The sequence below is a fragment of the Gavia stellata genome, chromosome 26 (genome assembly GCF_030936135.1).
Source record: "Gavia stellata isolate bGavSte3 chromosome 26, bGavSte3.hap2, whole genome shotgun sequence".
Taxonomy (NCBI): domain Eukaryota; kingdom Metazoa; phylum Chordata; class Aves; order Gaviiformes; family Gaviidae; genus Gavia; species Gavia stellata.
In genome coordinates this window covers 2749408-2770912 of record NC_082619.1, presented here as the reverse complement: position 1 = coordinate 2770912, position 21505 = coordinate 2749408, and the positions used below count along the sequence as shown (strand labels likewise).

The 21505-nt window shown below is 42.0% G+C and overlaps 1 protein-coding gene across 1 annotated transcript in view; it reads right to left on the bottom strand.

Moving 5' to 3' along the window:
* CBL (Cbl proto-oncogene) overlaps positions 1-20872 on the bottom strand; it is a 41490-nt gene extending 20618 nt beyond the window's left edge. Inside the window, exons 1-2 of the mRNA XM_059829666.1 lie at positions 20726-20872; positions 12625-12872 (exon numbers count right to left, since the gene is read on the bottom strand). Of these exons, the coding sequence (XP_059685649.1) occupies positions 12625-12872; positions 20726-20872 (395 nt within the window). The remainder of the gene's footprint in view (positions 1-12624; positions 12873-20725) is intronic.
* Between the last annotated feature and the right edge of the window lie 633 nt (positions 20873-21505).

Here is a 21505-nt window from a genome sequence, read left to right as displayed (position 1 = left end):
GATTCCCAAACATTTTTGGCCACAGACCTCCAGCAATCTTCTATGTTTCTTACAGACTATGATGGCCCTCTTTGAACTTTTAGCTAAACACAGTAATGAACTCAAATACCGTTACCAAGAGTTGCACCAGAGGTATGCCAACTGCAGTTTGGGAATGACTGACTTAGGCACCTAAATGCCATTGATAGTCTGTGGAATTTAAACACCTGTCATATAAGCACTTTTGAAAATGTTACCCAGCGACCACAGGCCACATCAGTTGGCTCTCCTCACTGTTTGCAACTGAGCTGAAGGCAACACCTGTACCAGCTTCAAACGAAAAACTACAGCATGTTTCTGCTCAGTGGTTAGGTCCAGAGACAGAGCAACAGCTACAGTTTAGGGAGGATTTCATGTTCCTGCAGGTGCTTTCACACATATATGCACGGTATTCAGTTTATTACTGTTAGATAGTGAATCAACCACATAAAAAGTGAAAGCTTGGAAAGGCAAATATTTTGCCACTCTATACAGTAACCAAATATTTACTAAGGAACATCTGCAGTTCTAGCATGGAAGCATTATTCCTTCCGTACACACAAGGTTAACAGAGAATTGTTTCTTTAACAACCCAGAAACATCACCAGAGCCTGTTTAGCTGCAATTACACTAGCCTGTAAAACTGCACTACCTTGACGCTCACAGAGCTCTGAAGATGCAGGTCTCAAGCAACCGTTTTGGGGAACAAAAACCAGCATGGAGCAAGACTGTTTCTTCAGTTACCCAGTGCTTATTAATCAGCTGGCTCCCCAAGGCCAGGCCAGGCCTGCCGGCGGCTCTGCAGGCTGAATAGGCATGTTCCTTCGTCCTCCCGCCTCCGTGCCCCCTCCGCTGTGGTTGTGCTACTTCCTTCCTGCTTCATGACTGTTTTTGCTCCACGCATCTTAGAGGAAGTCAAAAGGTCGAGCAGGCACTTCCATTTGCACCGCAGTTCTTCACCGCAGCCCCTCCGCGGGCCGGGCCCCAGCTGGGTTTTCTGGTCCTGTTGCCTCCCCCAGACCTAGGGCAGATTTTTCTTTTCCAGTTTCCTGTTTGCTGGACAAAAGCGTTTTCCCACTGTATAGGCTCAGTCTTGCAAAACCATTAATGGCAGAGGACGGTTTTAATCAGAGCGTTGCCTCCTTCAGCTACATCGACACGACTAGTTAAATTCATTCAAGTTACAAAGTCATGCAGCACCTAATGCACTTCATGACTAAAATGCCTTTCTTACCTCAAGGCAACGTTAATACAGTTCTACCATTTCTGCCACTGCCAGATAGAATTTTTTCATTTTCTTCCAATATTTCTCAACTACTTCACAGCTAACGAGCTGACACAGTGTAATTTTGCTCCTCACACATAGCAAGGAGACTGCTCCACTGGCTGATTTAGTCACAATATTGTGCTCACATGCCATAATTTGACATGCACATAATGTCACGTCTGTAAAGCTCGTTCTGTTGAAAGCACGCTACAAACACTGGTGTACAGAGGAATTAAGAGCTGTAACACAAGACAACCAACTACAAAATGCTTCATTTCTCTTAAGTTATTGTGCATATTTCTTATGACTGAACTTTCAAAGGGATTTTTGTATTTGCACTCCCACTGACTTCAGTTACACTTGTGAACACTGGGTTTTCACAAATAGCATTCAGCCTCTCTAAGAACAGGCTGCGTTTAACAAAGATTCTTCACCAGAAGCGAAGACAAACACAGCCACACCTCCACCTTGGCCCCAAAACAAAATTAAGTCGAACATGACCCAACTGACTTCATCACAACATACTTTTAAGAAAATGCTCTATTTCATAAAGTCAGCACCAAACTGGCTAAAATTACACATCAACAATGAAGATTGAAGAGGGTAAAAAGAATTCAAATCAGAGGACCTAAGTTACTGTAGAACCATCCTATTCAAAACTCAAGAGAAGGCACTCTCTACATATCAACTTGGCTGTTTAAAGGGGCATGAACCAAAAATGCAGCTCACAACAAGAAATGCAATCTCAGTACACTGGAGGTATGACCACAGAGCAATTTTTAAAAAGTATACCTATTTATTCTATTGGAAAATTAAGGGGAAAAGCATTAGGGAGGATGTGGGAGCGTCTGAAACCTTAGCTCTAAACTCACTGACTGCAAGTCAGAGGTTCCTAGAACAGATGATGCAGTTTCTAATTGCTTCTGCCCTCACAGAATTGCAGAACTAACACGTTCACCCAGGCCAACTCAGATGCACTACCTCCTTTCTTCAGAAATTCTATGTTTATTTGGTGAAAGAATTACAAATTGGTGGCTTGGAAATGAGACGATTGCTCAGTTAAGCTGAGGGAAAACACACTCTGATCGCTGCACTATTATTCACTACTACTGCTGAAAACTTGTTGTGTGGTTTTTGGTTTTTTTTTTTTTGTTTTTTGTTTTTTTTTTTTTTTAAACAACTCACAGTCCAAAACAGCTTCTGCGGTAGCGCAGTCTTACATCTCCAGTAGCTCTCCATGTAAGTTTATGACATGCAGAGCTGCAAGTACACCATAATTATTTCACTAGTTGAGCAATTAATGCTTTTTTTTCCTGTAAATCATACCTCAACCACCGTATTGATGGATAAGACTTCCTTCAGGACTTTGACATTCTTCTGAATATGAGATCATATAATTTTTCTGAGGCAAAAAAACCCAACAACTTTACCCCATTTTACAGGTGAGGTAGCTGAAGGACAGAAAGAGAATGTGCTGGAAGCTAGAATTACAGCTAGAGAATTTCTAATTCCTTATCACATGCTCATTATTGCAGAATACTATCCACTTACTAAGCACTACTGCAAGAAATTATAACTAAGGAAATACAAGTTTCCCACCCTCTCACTTTTGGGGTTCGTTTGGAATTATACAGCACCAGATGATATTTAGGTGACAGGGTTAGCATCCACTATAGGCAAATGCAAGCTCCAGTACCTAAGAAAAAAACCCACAACAACCCAAAACCACAGTTCTTGGGTCCTGCAAACAGCCAAACATTATTTTTTCCTGTAACTACTTTACATCTTAAAATTTGATATTTTGAAGATTTAAGAGCTAGTAAGAAAAAAATCAGCTCTTTTCATGAGTCTCCAACAAGTAAAATGTACCTTTCAGAAACCACAAAGGCATGAGGTTATCATATAACACATGCTTTTCAGACGTTACAAACTATGCACCAGACATGAGCAGTTAGACCCAATTTCAGCAGATAGGTGGCTGCGCCTGGCTCCAGAAAGAACTGTATCATATATCCTACTACCACACCAGCAAGAAGTTTTCTGCATGCTCTTCATGTTAACATAAAGCTCCAGCCTATGCATATAAGCAGTTAGTGGAAACGCTTGAGGTGATCCCAAGATGTCTTTTGTAACTCTGAGACTGCTTCAGAGTCCTCTACACACAGTAATCAGTTTTAAAAATAGAAACAGCGGAACTTTCAACAAAACTTGCAACACAGGAAGTGAATGAAATTCCATTTAACTATTACTGGCTCAACAGAAGTCACCTTACAAAGTTATGCCAGGCCACTGCTCTGTAACATTTACCGTACTTCCACAGGACAGCTAATATAGCAGACTAACAGCAAACCAGACATTTTAGAATCAGCAAATTGCTTGTACTATAGAATTTTACAGCATCAGCTAATGCTACATTGATTTTTGCAGACTATCTCATCCCAGCACCCTTTGGGGAAAAGGAAAAAAAACACATAACGTGTTTATCACCTCTTGTTAATACAAGGTTCGGCTTTTCCATTTAAAGAACTGTAGGCTTCACTGTTTCATTCTTCGTAGAGCTATAAAACCAGCTGGTTAATTCTGCAGCTTCAAGACTTCACTTACTAAAGCAGCAAAATGGGAACAGGAACACATAAACCACAGGACTAGATATTTCTGTCCATTCTTGGTCTAATCCCAGTTCCATTAAACACTCTCAACAGTAAGCCTGAATAACCTGAATGCAGGGTAGCACCACTGCCTCCCCTGCGGAGGAGCTGGTCTGCATCGGTGGGTGCCGTGGGCACCAGCGTGCCTGGCTAAGGATGTCAGCTCACGCACAGAACACACATCTAACTGCATCTGGAAGCTTAACTGCCACGTTCATAAGACATTGCACCTGAGCTGGCCCCCATGAAGCCAAACCAGAAATGACTGCAACCACTGCATTAGACTCTTATTCTGTTTAATATCTGCAACAAATCTGTGTACAACAGTTGCGACTGCCGTGAAGCTTCCCCTCTACTCCCTCCCGCCCCCTTTTTTACCAATTAATTATGTCTACAGCCAAAAATGCAGTAGTTAACTAGTGAAAGGCATCCTCTGCATGCAGTATTTCTTTCCATTCTAATTTTTTTTTAAACAGTACCAATTGTAACTTTAAAGAATCTAAAACTTCTATAGGCTAATTCCTTTATCAGTGCTTTAGATATTAGAGGACAGAAATATTACACAAAACATGTTTGTTTCCTTACAGTCTTCTGAATCCTGCCACTTTTCAACTAACATATATATATTTACCTTGAACTCTGTGAGTAGAGCATGCCAATTGGTTTAAAGTGTCACACAAAATATACTGCAGGCCACAAGTGACCAGAAAACTTCAGCATACTCCTATCGTTATGCAAGTGGATGTGTTTGATCTGAAGCAGAAAGGACAACACAGTCCAGTGTGCTGACCAGAAGCACCAACCTACTGACCTTTGAAGGATCTGGACTTCTTATTCTAGGCACAAATGCTAGTGTTATATTTTTAACAAGCTAGATTTCTTTCAATGTAAAGAGGGTAAAAATCCACTTATTTTTTCTGGATTTAAATCTTATAGAAAGCACTTTAAAGAGAGTAATTCATTTGATATGATTAATGGTTTTTAAAGAGCTCAACATATACTCAGAGGATTGACAAGATAAAAGATAACCTCTCACACAGGTAACAAATTAATTCTTTTACCAGATTCAAGGGACTACACAGCAAAACTTATTGCTCAGTACAACACTACTCACTACACTTATATTTAGGCTCTCTGCACTGGAGTCAAAATTTATATTTCAGGGGCTACTTGCTACAGTTAAAGGGAAAAACAAAGCACAAAAGCCCTGTTTCCAAATCAAGGAAGACTCTATATTTCACACTTGATCTTCAGCTGCCTCAAAACTGTCTTGGGTATCACAATGCCACTGGGGGATTCCTTGGCAGAAGGGTCTGTAAGCTCAATCGCTTCACTTCCAACTTGCATCCTGTCAAAATACTATAACCAAGATATTTTGCAACACACGTACTCCAGTACAACATACTGGAGTACATACAGCATATGTTTGCTTTTCAAGCTTCAGACTCTAGGATTGCAGCTAAAGACAGTACTCACCCAGTTCGTAGCTGTCCTGCTGAGCAATTTGGAAACAAATCTCCATTTTTCCCCTCACACCAAACTCACTTACCATAACCAACTTGTCCTCTACAGTAACTTTACAGTCCTTTCTACAGGTGGGTAGCAGTCACCGAGTCACATTACCTGAGCCAGCTGTGGGTGGCACATAACTGAGTGCCATCTGATCCAACTTCCAGAGATGGAAATGGGGCAAAGCCAACAAGTTCACAAACTAACACCACAGAAAGTATTGCTTCAAACAGTTGGGAAGCAGCTGGCCTAGTTTTGTTCAGTACCTTCTAGTAAGCTGAGGGTTTTTTTCAACACTATCTTATAGTTCAGAAAAGCTTTCACACACCAAAACACAATCTGTTTTCTGGTTTGAAAGGGCCATGACTGCAGACTTCTTCAAAACAATAGAAATCCAAAACAGGGCATCTTGGCCCTTAATACACAAGCCACGCACCCAAGAAACATGATATGGTTGCCAAGTAGCAGTAACCGATTTTTGCCAGCATTGAGAAATCTATCCACATTTCAAATTATCATTACTACAAACTAAATAACATTCTTGCACTTTCATCCACAACATCAAGTCCACAGAGTTAGTCTACCATAAAACTCTAAAATTTTATAGCATCTGAGAGCAAAAAAGAATAAAAAAAAAAATCTTACTTCCCTATTATGCAATAATCTGAAAGCTTACATTTGCCCATAAATTGATTTTCAAGACAGTGGTCCAATTTTTGACAGAAAGAAAACTAAAATAATTGCAAGCTTATGCCAATTATGCTAAGTGTTACTTAAGTTCCACAACTATCACCTAAACTAGCAATTTAAAGCCAAATTAAAAAGAAATAATTCACATTCCTCTCTCCAACAACATTTAAATGATAATGAATTTCTTCTTGGGTAATAAGCAGTTAGTTAGTGTTCATATGCTGGAGCCTGGCAAGGAAACCTTTCTTGTGGGCAGCTTTGGAGCCTGTTCTTTTCTTTAAGATGTTCTAATTTAAATGCAGATGTAGACTTCACACTAGTGGGTTTTGTTAAAAAAGTCTTAGCTGTATTAGAAGGAGGACTTGCACACACCATGCACCATTTGAGTTCCACAATTTACACTACCTCTTTTTCGCAGGACAGGAGTGTGTGCAAGCACTCTAAAATAGGAGGTCAGAGCACTAACCCCCCACCCCCACCTCAAGGGCTTTTCTGGTTCATGGCTTAGCACAAGTGTTTTCCAACTTTTTTCTCTTTAAAATCCAATTTTTTTTTTCTCCAAGTCATTCTTCATGCATTTCCTTCCCCTTTAGAGATATGCATGATCATTTCCAGTACACATTAAATATTGGTAGCTTTTTCCTGTGTAAATTAGTAAGTCTTCACATTGGAGCTAGAGAAGAATATGAAATCCTGCTGAGCCAGCATCCTGTAAGATTATTGTCAGAAAGACAAGAGTTTAAATATGGACTAACTTCCCAAACCTTTTTTGCAACTCCATGTTACATGGAGAGGGTTTATTATAGCCCCTGCCTAACCCTGTATTCTCCTCTACAGATATGTTAGTTTTGTTAACAGTTTGTTTTCCAAAGTATGCAAGCTGAACTAGTAAAATAAGGTGTGCTATTTCCTAAACATCCAGTCCACATCCTGAGTAATTACTTCTCCTCAGCCTTTCACCTAACCCCCACCCTCCAGCTTAAATAACTGCATTCTCGTGTGGAAACATTTGCAGTGGTCTGATTTTATTTAGAAAATAGATTTTTCTGAATTCTTCCTCATAACAGACTGTTTAAACATAAGCAGCAAATTTGATTCATTGGTGAAAAATGGACTCTTCAGCCTAATTCATCCTTTCCCAAGTAACAGACAATTCCTATCCTTGTCTACTGATTGGCAAGCTATTTTTCTGTCATGCTATGTGAAGTATAATCTATTTACACAACTGCAAAAAAGCTGCTGCAATGAGTAATTTATGTAGTGGGGAAAGCTGACAAATGACAGCTCCTCTGTGCAAGTTAGAGGTCTGGAGAAGTAAAAGCTTTCTGCAATGGAGACAAAACAATATTCCAACATAACCACTGAGCCTCTAAATTAAACTGTAATCAAGAGCTTAGGCAAGTCCAACATGTTCAGAGCAGTTGTGGCATTAACATTAATGGCACTATCAATCAATGGAACCATCACATTGCAGGAAAAAATATGTATGTTTTTGTTACCACTAGTTAAAAAGTAAACTCAAGAAATTCACAATACTTACAGAGTCAGAAGTGTCACATATTTACCACTGTAGGCAGCACAGCAAGCTACTTAGTGCTAAACAGGTATACCTTTCTCCTTTGCATATAGACCTGCTAAATACCCTCTACAGAGTTTCTTTTATTGCACTGTTTCAGCTTTATAAGCTACAAATTTTACTTTTGAGTGTTTTTTAATTTTGTTTTTAAAACTTCAAGTAACAAGTCTTAAAAAGCCTTTTGCATTAGAAAATACTGTGAACCTACAAAGAATAGGAACCACCAGCTTTGGAAATGTGTATAGCCTCAAGAATACCTGCTAATTACTTCAGCACAGCCAACCAATTATTGAATTACTTACCTTTACCTTACTGCAAGCATATGACAAAATAACCGGAGTGATTAACTCATGAAATACTATTTGATTCCAATATCAAAGCCTGCAGATGTTACCATTTTACTTTACCAGATCCCCAAATATATAATTTGTTTTTAGAGACCAACATACCTATCAGCAAGCACAACCCAAATAAGCTCCTAAGCTGTCAAAACTCAGAGCAGCAATATAGTATCTCCACTAAAAAAACCACACCTATTCAGAAGTCACCAAGTTGAATCTGATCTACTTGCTAAAACTCAGTCTTTAAACAGTAACTAGAAGTTACTGCATGTACTTATTAGTCAGGAAGTGCATACATAGCTTTAAAAGCACCCTGAGCAGCATTAATTTTTAAACAGATAAGGAAGTGAGCTAAAGCAGAATTTAAATAGCATCTTTAAAGCTCTCCTAATAAAATAAGTGAGTTCTCTTCACAAAAATTGCAGTATGAGTTTATGCATGAGGGTAACAATTTCATCTGAACGACTATATATCAAAACCACAGTGTTACAGAGACAAAACAGCCGTTACAGTCCTAAGAAAAGAAGGGAAGCCATTGAGTGTTGCATTGGACGGACGTCACGCTAACCGTAGCGTTAGCCACAACAGGAGGATGCTTTCAGCATGCTGACGGTTAAGGTATGACACAGGAGAGCTGCATTCACTTTTAACAGCTCTATGACTGCAACTAGTTTAAAACTGAAGGAACAACACTCACCCACATCTGTAAGCACAGCAGGTGTTCATACAAGCCTTTTCTAACCCTGTTCTCAGCACCTCTGCTCCTCTACTGTAGTTTGAAAGTCAGAGAATACACCAAGGTGTGTGTTCTCTTTACAAACACACCTTTAAATGTTCAATATGCAACTGCAATCTTATTTTGTACTACTGGATTTTAAACTGCCTGCCTTACAGCAAACACCAAGTAGCATCTATATTATACTCCCACAAAGTCTACTCTAAACACACACACAACACAGTGTACCAAACCACTCAACACTATATGACACACATCTTGCAGCTATTACAAACTCTCAAAGCAGCACAAGCAGATACAAGACATGGTGCTCTCCGCAGCAGTGCTCCAATTCTGCCTTAGTCCACCTTGGAGGAGCACACTGGAGAATCTCTAAAAAGTTTGAGAAGAAATACACAAAGAGTAATTTAGAAATAATAAAAATAGAAGGTTGATGCTCAAGTGATCAACACAATTCTGATCTTACAATTTAAGACAGGCTTCAGTCATTTCTAATTACTGCTTTATTTGCTAGTAGCAAACACCTGCACAGCTTTCACACTAGTTATGCAAATGTCAAAATAGTGCATTTGCTCTACACCAAGAGACATTTGGAGGAGCAAAATAAGAGCATACAGAACAGGAAACAAAATGAATGCTAAATCTGGAAGACAGGAAGAAAGAAGCTTTAAGGACAACAGGAAAAAAAAAGTCAGAAGAAGTCAAGACAAAACGATTATTCAGTACACCAGATGAGATTTTTAAAGGCATGTTTTCAAAACAGTGCAGACTAACATTAGCTGCAGATTTGCATGAGCAAAATAGATTTTTGTATTTATATATATATACACACACACATATACACACACTGCCATGAGTACATTTTCAGTAAATACCAGATTCAGGTTGTATTTGTTTGCTTTACAGGCTGCTGACAACCTTCCAGAAAGCTTCCCCCACACTTTGAATATCTGAATTCATTAATACTTACAAAAGAAAAAATTAAATATTTTTCTTCAACTCCTAACAAGGTGAGAAAAATATCTTAAGTTTATTCACCTTAAATTACTATACATATTTCAAATCTAAAGGCATTTATAGCAAAAATTCATTTAACTAGATTTCAGATGAAACAATAGCACATAAAGCAATCAGGTTCCTAAAGCTCACAACACCACGAAGTCTGACACTGGAAGTGCAGCATTTCACAGAATCCCCAGATGAACCAAAAGTGCCATTCTTTGTGCAGATCTCTCTTGAACCAGTATACGAATCATACGCACTGACTACTCTAACTTCTTTTCTATGACAAATTATAGAGAATTGAGAAAGTTGCTATGCTCATTACCAGCACCAGGAAAAGTGTGTCTGATATTTCCCCTTTATGACAAAACAGTTAACTGCTGCTTCCTGGACTGAGTGAAAAGCAAAGGAAGACGTAATGAGACTAGCCAGGATGTGATTCTGCTTTCATGCTTATGTTTACAAGTCTCACCACAGTTGCTTCCCTGGTAAGCTGTTTATTCATAAATGGTACAATCAGCAATTCCCCAAAGACTCCCATCACCTCTGTGAGAAAGCAAGCCTCTACAGGAATCCTGTTTCTGAAGATCACATCCATTGATCTGGATTTCCCTCACTCCATTTTGTAAATTAGTTTGACTACAAACTGACTAGGATGATTAACTTCCTGGAATTATTTCTCTTTGCTTCTCTCTGAAAAAAAAAAAAAATCAAGGGACTGCAGGTGAGACGTTGGACTTATGATTGACATAGCTATCTATCATTTACTCATCAGATGTTCCATATTTATGATGGACAGATCACAATACATGCACAGTTAACCAGAACAAGTATCACAGATAATTTCTAAAGGGTTTTATATACCCTTTTAGCCTACTTCTAGAGGCAACAGTAAGTGTTCTAGAAAATAACATCAACTCTATTACATGGGAGCAACACACAAAACCATTTTCAAGGTAAATGCTACTTAAAATATTTTAAGAGCAACTCACTGAACTGTAAAAATCACTCACAGTCTTGAATGATAGATAATCTGTGTTGTTAACATCTCAAAGGATGATACAAGAAAATGACCTGTTCTAGCAAAAGACCCAGAGATTAATTTTGATCAGTTTAATCAATTTATTTACAGCAAAAAGTGCTTTACATATTGTGGCTCATTTTGTTCTGAGTGAAGGCTAAAAAAAAAAATAAGCAATTTTCCATTAAGTATCACTTCATCCACAAAACATACCAGGCTACTGAACTCTTTTCTCCCCATATTTGTTATATCCATTATCTTCTATAATACTTTTTGAAAATTCCAGCTAGCAGCATCTCCCAAAACCCACTTCTCACCTGCAACAAGCCAATTATGCCTATACTAACCACATTCTCCCAAGGGCGGGCAAGAGGGAGCAGATAATACTACATCTAACTTTTGTTCGCACATTACATTGAACCTACTTCCTGAAGGCCTCATATAGATAACTAAACTTTTAAAAGAAGCAAATGTACCACATGAAGATGTCATATTTACACTCCCCAAGGCCTGTCTCAAACAAACTCTTAAGAGTAAGTTTTATTGTCTCACAAAGAAACAATGCTAAACAACAATCCAGAAAGAAACTTCCATTTCTTAATTCATTCTTCAACACTGACAGTCAAAAACAAAACAGTGTTAACAACGCCTTCTGGAGCCACTACTATAGTCTTCTGTTGGAGTTCAATATTATAGAATATACTACATAGAGATCAACATTATACCAGAAACATGTGCCAGCACTCTTCCATGCCCCCCCAAGTAATCCAAGCAAGTAGTTGCCAGGGCATTAACCATGTATTCTCCCCAGAGCAATTATGTTCAGCCACTGGGTGGTTTTCACTTCCCCCCCCGCCTCCGTTGTTTTTTTAATTCAGCACCTACTCCAAAATCCTGAAACAAGTTTAAAGTTACTATTGTATGCTTTGTATATCTCTGTCCGTTAGACCTGCTGCCAACAGTTAGACAAATATGGAACAACTTTTTCCAGAGCTTTATTCTGCTCTTAAATCACCTTGGCTCTCCTTTCCTTAAAGGCTGGATGAAGGAAAGAAGCACCTTTTCAGGTATAGTACAGTGCTCATCAAATTCATGCTGTTTTGTTCAAGAAAGCCTTATATTCAGATACAACTGCAGTTTCTACCTCCACCTATCCTTTTCAATAGGTGCAGTTCACCTTGGAGATGTCCTTGATCTCAGCTATGCCTTCTGAACAAAATTGAAGGGAAGTTCACAAGTGTGGCACCCTGATCTACCTTAAATATGAAGTTTCCAATGCATGAAAGTTATGGGGTTTTAGTAAGATGTTTTATTCCCACAAAACAAGGTTACTTCCCCCCCACCTCCAGCAATACTGGACAGTTTCTGTTTCCAGAAAAAGTTCTGTAAAGCCTAAAGACCAATTACAACAAGTTTTAGTCTGGATGACTGTTTTGCTATGAAATATGCTACTGTTTCCTCCAATTGCTAGAAACGTCATTCTGAACCATATTATCATCCTCTCTCACAAGGCATTCTCTATGTGAGAATGCAAAGGACTGCAAAAGCTTTTCACAGCAGACTTTATTGTTTATATTAACCTAGCATACCTGAACTACACAACAACTACGGCTATAAAGGCTCTGAACACTTACTCTGCTCTCAGATTTCAATATATCCAAGTAAAATTTACTTAAAAATCTACAGTTAGGCTAACATCTCTTCAAAGTCTGTTTTCATGTACAGACAACGTATCAACCAGCAGACATTTGTTCAAGCTCTTGTTCACTAAAGCAAATTTATATCATAAATATTTGAAAACATTTCTCCCCATTACCTAGGCTGAGAGTTCTCCTCATACATCCGTTCTTTCCCTTCCTTGAAAAGGCTGATGGTCTGCTTGGTTTTCTTCATTAAGTTCTCCATGAACACACGGAAATACTCGTTTTCTCCTAGGGTCTCCATCTTCCCCTCATAGCGTGATAGGATGGTTCGTAGATGCTGGTAGGTATCAGGTAGCAGATCTAGGATATAGGGTGGGCTGTTCTTCAATGCCAGTTTTGGGTTCTGACACAAACGCACCACCTACGGTTAATGAAGAAAATACCATCTTGAAAACTTAGAAGGAGCAAACAGTGATCAGTTACTCAAACACAATTCAGTGTTACAAACATGATACACTGAAACATTCACTCTCAACAAACTGTTTGTTGCTCCAGTCCAGATAGGGAGCCCAGTCACTGTAAAAGAATCCAGTTTATGGACTGAAGTGCACATGGACTGACAAAACTCCCAGCATATATATGATTTTATTTCATGAGGCTGTATTTCACCCCAAGTGCATTTTCAAAAACAAAATTCAAGAAAATTCAATATGGAGTTTGTAAATGGCAAGGATGTAACTTACCACATACAAATCTAGTACTTCCTGCCACATTTCAGACTCCGAACATGCCCATAGGCAGAACTTTACCTGTCTAGCTGCCCTGATTTTGGCTGCAAAAGTGACTTTTCACACCGACCCATATATTCGGGACAAATATGTCCACAGAGGAAGTTCCAGTGCTACAGGTATCACCGACGCCAGTAAGTGTTCTCAGGCTGAAAGTGTTTTGAAGGCAACAGGGCTAGAAGAATCTCTTTTTCTCCCTCCTTGAATACATACAATGACTAAGACGAACAATTGCTTTTATGGTAATAACGACCATCAAGAAAGAATGAATGCAAAGGAATTTTCTCAAGAATGAGAAATAAGCTGAAGGATAATATATATGGTAAGAGAAGTCCGGGTGAAAGTTTAGCTTGCAAGAACTTGTGTCCCTAGTTATGCATCAACTTTGCTTCTAACTTCTGTTAGATGAATCTCACAGCAAAACCAGACTCTTCACAATAATTTATGTGGGTTTGTTTTTATTTTTGGGGTTTTTTTTTTTTAATAACACCACATACACAGTGATACTCATAATTAGATTAAAGGGTTATTAGATGACCTCAACCTGTCTTCCGCTTGGCATACAACTAAACAACTCATTTTTCTTCCTTCCAAGCTATTTTTTAGTAGTGAGATCACATATTCTCAAAGTTAAGAACTTGAATCTAGCAACACAAATTTTTGCCATCTACAGCAAATTCACTGGATCATTGATAAAACAATTTTAGGCACTTACTTTTGCATTATGTAGTTAAGATACAAGTTACAAGTAGAATACTCCTGTTCAGAACTCACAAGCAACACAACTGTTATACCTGTACACAAACAAATCGGGATGCAAGCTGAACTTAATATAGGTCTTTAACACATAGGAACGTAGAGCTTACATGCCAAAATCTCATGATAATAAGTTTATGTGATAGGGGAGGATAAAGAAAGCCATTTCACCATCCACCATGGCCAAAATTTTCCATTATCAAGACTGAGAGAATGATAGGGAGAAATAACGACAAAGCGGCAATTTGACAAATTAGTGGTGCACTTACAGTTATAAAACGGGCTGAAACTCTAGAGTTGTGAGGCCAGTATTAGATGAAGTTTACAAGCTAAGAACCAGCAGCTGGTGTAGTCTTACTGCTCTCTTGCTGGCCAACAGCTTCTAGCTTCTGTGATTTACATTAAACTTGAGAGGGAGGCCGGTACAAAACATAGATAGTTTCCTAAAGTTCTTCACTACAATGAATGTTATCTGACTGCTTAATACCAAGCATATGAATGAGGTCTAAACTAATGACACTGCCAGGTATAAGGGTATTACAGGTATCAAACAATGAAGTGCTGCAGAATGCAAAGCTTAAGGGAAGTGGATAGGAAGAGGTAAAATAACAATCTAACATCCTTTTGCAGTACATCATTTCCACAAAAACTTGTGAAATCTTCAAGAGGAATTGACTAGTTCCCTACAGTGCATACTTAAATATCTACTTCCCTTAAACACTTAAATGCTGATGGTAAACAAAGTAATTTATTCTGAAACAGTGCTTTAGCACTTAACTTTGCCATTCAGGGTATAAGCAAAAAGCAACCTTCTCAAGTTCAGTGACATCTCCAATTATATCTGACTTACAGTAGTGCCTCTAATAAGAGCTGACTGAGAAAGACTCAATTTCAGTAAAGAGAAAGGCACCCAGTGTATCAAAACTCAAACAGAAAAATCTGACTGCCATTAAAAAAATTACATGCCTAAAAAAGCCTCTGCAAGAATACATGGAAAAAATATACCAAAGTTTTCCCTCCATTTTGAAGAGGCTGCCAAGGATTAGGAGGTCTAGATAAGGAGATGGATGGTCAGACAACTGACTTGTCCAATTGATTCTGATGCCTCAACTGCTGCTTCCTTGGAGCCTGTGAACGTTGTACAATGAACCATATCAACGAACTGAGTCAACACGTTTGTCCCCTGAATAAAGCCAGTTTCACTATGCAGCATGAATAGGTTCTAAATATGCTCCTCAGACACAGCTGAATTGTGCTATGGATCGCAAAATCTTTTCTTCAACAGAAATTGTTTGTTACACAGTGGGTTTAAAACCTTAATAAAGACACAGTCAGCTTTTATGAGGAAGCCACATTAAGCAAGCATACAAGTTGGAGTATGCACTTCTCTCAGTCATCTGTAAGAGAAAACAGTTGGGCTATTACCCCTTGAAAATACCCAGCTATAGAAGAAGCAGACCCACCGTGTTTCAGTAATGTAACAAACTTCAATATCAAATAGAAAAGTTTCCCCACAGCAGAAGCCAGTTCTGTAAACCACTCATTCTCATAGCCTCTATGAAACGTTTCCCAAGAAGTGACTTGCAAAGATACCTCAAATAGTTAACAGAAAGGCCAAAACTGCTGTGATTTTATTATCAAATGAGTTTCTTTATTAACCAAGTAGACCAAAACTAGTAAGATAAGCATTTAAACAAAGCTATGTAACTAGGAACTGCTGCCTCTTGAGCAAACTTGGTTCATTTTATAACACAGCAGCAACAAAACCAGTTGCATTTTGCTTGTTTCTCTACATGTGCACTTGCAGCATCGTGACAATGTCAAAAGGAATGCTCCCAGCCCTGGGAACAGCTGCCCCTCAGCGAGCTACCCTGCCTTCCACAGGGACCAGCAACGTGGAAGGAAATTGAGCAAAAAGCAGCAAATATTTTCGATTAGGTGTGATGGCAACAAACACAAGTAATCCATGTTTTTAAACTACCATCCAAACTCATTCAAGTTTGCCTGGCTTATGCTTTGTTCTCTCAGGAACAAGCCTTTTACAGAGACATTTTTGGGTTTTTAGAAATACCAATAAAGCATTTCAAGCTTAGCACAAAGATTCTAAGAGGTTGGCCTGTGAAGAACCCTAAAATTGACTTCACCGATTTTCATTTTCCAAACTCAAGAGGAAAAGATAATCAAAAACCAGTTTCCCCTCCTTAGTTTGGAAGAATCTGTTATCTACTTATTCGAGGGAAAAAAACCCAACCTCATATAGATTTTCTAGGCCTGGAACTGAGTCTTTCCCCTCAAGATTCTGCAGCTTGCCTTGACTGATCTCTGGATTTAAAATACTTCTCTTCAGCACTGCTTCATTAGAGTTGCACAAATAAAGGAGCTGGGTAACTAGTATAGGAAAGCAGTGACACTATATACAGAGCGCTGTCACAGGCACTACATATAGCTAAACTGAGAAACACAGCAAGAACCATAAGCTTTTTTAAATACTGCCGTCAGGTACATAGTTGGATTAGGTACATGTTTGCAGAAGCAAGGAAGAAACACTTAGAAAAAAATGAGATACCTAAGCAAATGCACTCATTTAACAATACACAGTATTTGTCAGGAAGGGCAGAGAGTGCTGCTTAACAGAGAACACAAACCTGTACAAATTGTGGCCCCTCAAGGCAGACTGCCACATTAGTAGGCTGTGTCCTCCAACACACCCTGAAAGCCCCCCTTCTCAGCTTCCTGTCTACCAGTCCAATCCTCTTGGTTCATTACTTTCCCCATTTTGCTCATCCCCAAGTCCTACCTACAAAAAAGCTAGCGCCAGCCTGTTTGCTGCAGCCATTGATATGGCACCCCATTTCTTGTTCTGGCAGAAAGTCCCCGGCCCAGATACCACCTACCTGCTTGCCTCAGACTGGGGACAGTGCCACAGAGTTCCAGGCCTGACAAGCCCCCAGGTGTTACTGTGCCAGGTAACAGTTTTTCCCTTCCAGCTCAGACCCCTTCAGCGCGGTTCTGAAAAGCCATAGTGTCTTCCTTCCTTTAAGAGCTAAATAGCTAACTTGTTTATTGAAATCACATCTCATTTCATCTTAAGTCAACAGCAAAAGAAAACCTACTCAAACATCTCTTATCTCCTGCTGAATTTGTATTTGGCCTCTCTTCTACTTACAATGAAGGTGATCTACAGTGGCATTTCTCTATATCAGTTTTAGAAACTGAATGGCATCAGTACGCTGTTTAGAGAAGCTTTATCTCAAAGCTTATCTTCCTCCTCCATGTCTTACTACATGTACTCTACCATTCTTCTGCTACATCCCTTACACCTCATCCCAAGCGGTTCGTGACTATACCACCTATTCTTCAAACACCATCCACAGCAATGAACTCAAGTGGTCTGCATTATCTGCTGCCCAGATCACATTTGCAAGAACTGATTCATCATCTCATCCTTTTGTGTAAAAAAACCAAATTGTTTTCACCAGCCAATACATCATATGTTTTCTTACACTAAGCACTGCTTTATTTGCTAAAGACAGGGATAAGATGAACAAGCATGATAAAAACAAATTAACAGCAGTTTCTCCCACTTGAACCAATCTATACCTTTTATTAGGTTCAAGACTCTGCAAGGAAATTACTATGTTGCTTACTGTTTGACACTGCAAGCTTGCAGGCTCACAAGACGTCTGACAACACGTTCAGCTTCCAAAGACACATTTAACCTCCATTCCGTAGACAAACGCATAAACGTCACCTAATTCAGCTGAAGGTGAACATCCTTCTGCACAGTGATGAAAAGCGCTATTTTATGTCCATACTATATGTGACCAGATGCAACTGTAGGAGAAACGGTTAGTACTGACAAATATTAGAACTTCAAGCGAGAGAATCCAAAAGACATGAATACGTCAGGCAGCTTATGGAGAACATTATGGGGAAAATATTTGGACAAGAATCAACTTGCAGAGGAAATTCATCTGAAAACAGAGATGCACGAATGCTTTGACAACACCAGCTAATTATGCAGACTAACGAATCAGGTTGCGAATGTACTGTACGCACACAGATACAGCACACATGTCTGAAAGGCAAACACATCATCTATTAAACACGCTCACAAGTATTTTTTTTTTATTTGCACCTGTAATTTCATTTACTTGGCCCAGAAAACCAACCCATTTTCAACATCTTCCTGTCATTTAGCCCTTCTCACCACTAGCTTCACAAGCACTGTGCTTGCCTGGCAATTTGCTACACTACTAAAAAGATTTTTAATTCATATGTGTTCTCGCAAGCGTGCTTAAGTACAACTAAAATCTAACTGCAATCTGAAAGGCTCCTTACACTCAAATCTTTCCTCCTGTACAAATCAGACTGAACAACTAACTCTTTAAGACTTCAAAAATTAAGCCTACTCCTAAGAGCTTTAGGATGCTGCTGCGAGCAAAACTGTGAAGTCAGCGCACATTTAAAAAAGTTACTTTAACTTGTGACAAATACAACAGTTGCCTTGGCTTTTCCGTCAGTGATATCATGGTGGAGAGGGTATACAGCCAAAGACTGACTATGCAGATCTGAAACTGAAAGCATCCCCCCCCCCCCCCCCCAACCCATTCAACTGCCATTCAAAATGCCAAGGTAATCCAAGTTCTTTTCAGGCCAACCTCTTCCTTTGAACAGACCAGGTTATGAGGTCAAACACGGGTTGACATTCACATTTGTATCACATGCACAAGAACTAAGATGTGCATTCTTACAAGTTGTATCTGTGAGTTAAACTTATTTCTAAGAGGATCTCATTTCCATGCTCAAGCTACCTTTCCCACATTAGCACTTATGCTTGCCCTCAATGTTTGTAAGACAGCCACTGGCACTTCTCAAAAGACTTTTTTCTTTATCCCAATCTCTCTCTGTAGAAGGTGATCAAAGCTCATCACAAGCACAGCAAGGCACAACTATAAACCATGTCTTTTGTTGAGCCAGCCAACACAAAGTGATTTCTTGGCATGAACATAACTTAATATGTCTTTAAAAAAGTCATCTACTCTGCCTCCTTTAGCATTTACTGCGGGAGATTCAGACACTGCATGCATAAACAATGCAGGGAAAAGAGAAAGAAAAGTTGAAATGCATAAGCCTGCAGGGCAATTGGATGAGGTATGCCCATCAGCCCTGCTTGCTCTGCTCCCAGAGGGGAAGAAGGTGGCAAGGACTGCAGGCAACTTTGGTGATGCTCTAACTCTGCACTGCTTTTAGGGCCCTGAACTCAGCATTATAAAATGCACTTCACATTTTAGAGTCCAACATGTCAAGCCTAGCCTCGATTCTCAGAGCTGAACAGCAATAACATTGGAAGATCAATCAAAATACCAGGAAAAATGTCAGATTTTTAATTTATGCCCACTTCTGGATGCCTATGCTCACTTACTGGGTCATTCTATAGATAATGCTAGCATCCACTAACAACTCACCAGGATTTCTTAAAACAATGGATTTACCAACACACCTAGCCAGGCTAGTAAATCAATTGCCATACCGCATCACACCATCAGGCCAAAAGGTCTGGTGTCCTGCCCCCGGCAATAACCATTTCCTGGCATTTTAAAAGGTGGAGGAGGGGAGAGTCTTAATGACCCCAGAGTGCAGTGCCCCGCATAAAGGCGTGGGACTGGAAGATGGCCTTTCCAATTCCCGCACCACACGTTTTTGTTGTTTAACGTTAGATTTCATACTCCTTATCTTTGTGTAACTACGTGCATTTATTGCAGAGGATTTTATTCAGGCTCTTACGGTTTTTACCAGGCTTCCAGTTTTAAGGAAAAGGCTTTGTGCTGAGCTCGGTAACATGTCCCTATTCTTTCAGAAAAGAATAATCTGAACTGCCACAAAGCAGATGTGCAACCTCACCATCCAGTACTCACGCACCGAGGCTCACCTTCAGACAAGCAAATCCTAGGTTCCTCCCTCATGCAGTTACACACAGGTTGGACCTACTGCTGACACCACCAGGATGCACCTGCAGCTCCCCACCAGGCCCTACCCACTCCCAATCTCTCCCCCCACCAGCGCCCACCCCAGCACCTACAAGAATTCGGCCGTACAAATCCCAGATCCTCTTGAGCAGGTCTGCATCCTCCACCCCACATCTTCTGCTCTTTCTCCAACCTATTCCCCCTACAGCCCTGCACGCAGCTCATCCCTTGCAGAGCTGCTGTTCTCCCTCCACACCTTCCAATCTTCGCATCCCACTCCCATCTTGCCTCTGGCCTCTCCTCCACCGCATACCTCTCCACCAGCTCCCACACCCTCCCCCCAAAGCGTTGCACCCGATCCTGCACCCATACCGCTCTTGCCCCCCCCAAACATTTCACCTCAGCCCCACCCGGCGCCACACAGCTCTCTCTCCCCCAGCCAACCCCGCAAAACCCTGCAGCTCCAGGCCTACCCTACCCCCCAGAGCCCCCTCTGCCCCCAGAGCCACCCCATCGCCCCACGCTCCGCCACCCAGCCCCATCCCTCACCGCCCTACCCCAACCCCCACCCCGCCTCCCCAAGCGCTTCAGCCCAGCTCCTCCGGCCCCCCCCAGCCCCTCGACCCGGCCTCGGCCCGAAGCCCTTTGCCCCAGCCCGCCCTCAACCCACAGGGCCCGCTGCCGCCCCGGCCCGACCCCCGGAGCCGCCCCACAGCCCTCCCCGCCTGCCCAGGGCGGCCCGACGCCCCCGCCGGGCCCACCTTGTCCATGAGCTTCCAGCACTTCTCCACCATCTTCTTGTCCACGGCGCCGGGCTGGTGCGGGCCGAGGTGGTGGTGGTGCGGCTGGAAGGCGTCCTTCATGAGCCCGATCAGCCCCCCGGGGCCCTTCTTCAGCGGCGCCGACATGAGGGCGGCGCGGGGGCGGGGGGCGGCCGCGAGCGCGCCCACACCCGCGCCCGGCCCGTCGCCCCCGTCCGGCACCGGGCCACGGCCCTGCCGGGCAACCGGACGTGGGGGCGCTCCCGCGGGCCGGGCCGGGCCGGGCCGGGCAGGGCAGGCGGCGGCAGCGGGAGCCGCGGGCGGTGGCGGCGGCAGCGGCGGGGGCGCCCGGCTCTCGCGTCGCCCCGCCTTCCACCCCGGCCACGCCGCGTCCCGATTGGTCAGCAGCCCCCCCCCCCAGCGCGTCCGGGACCGCCCCCTCCACCGGGGAGGAGCCGGCGCCGATTGGCCGGCGCCCGCGCCCGGGGGGAGAGGGGCGAGCGGCGGCCCGGCCGCGAGGCCCCGCCCCGCCGCCCTGGGGCAGGCGCACGGCGGCGGCGAGGGCGGCGCGGCGGCCACGTTTGGTGCGGGCGGGCGGGGCGCGGGCCGGGGCGGGGCGGGGTCGCCATGGGAACGGCGAGGGCCGCGCCCGGCGCCCGGGCCGCGCTGCCCCGGTCCCGCCGCCCCGGGGGCGCGGAGCGCGGCGGGACAGACCCGGGGCCGGCGGCGGCGGCTCTCCCGCGCGGGGCGCTCGCCCGCGGTTCCCTGCCCCGGGCCCGC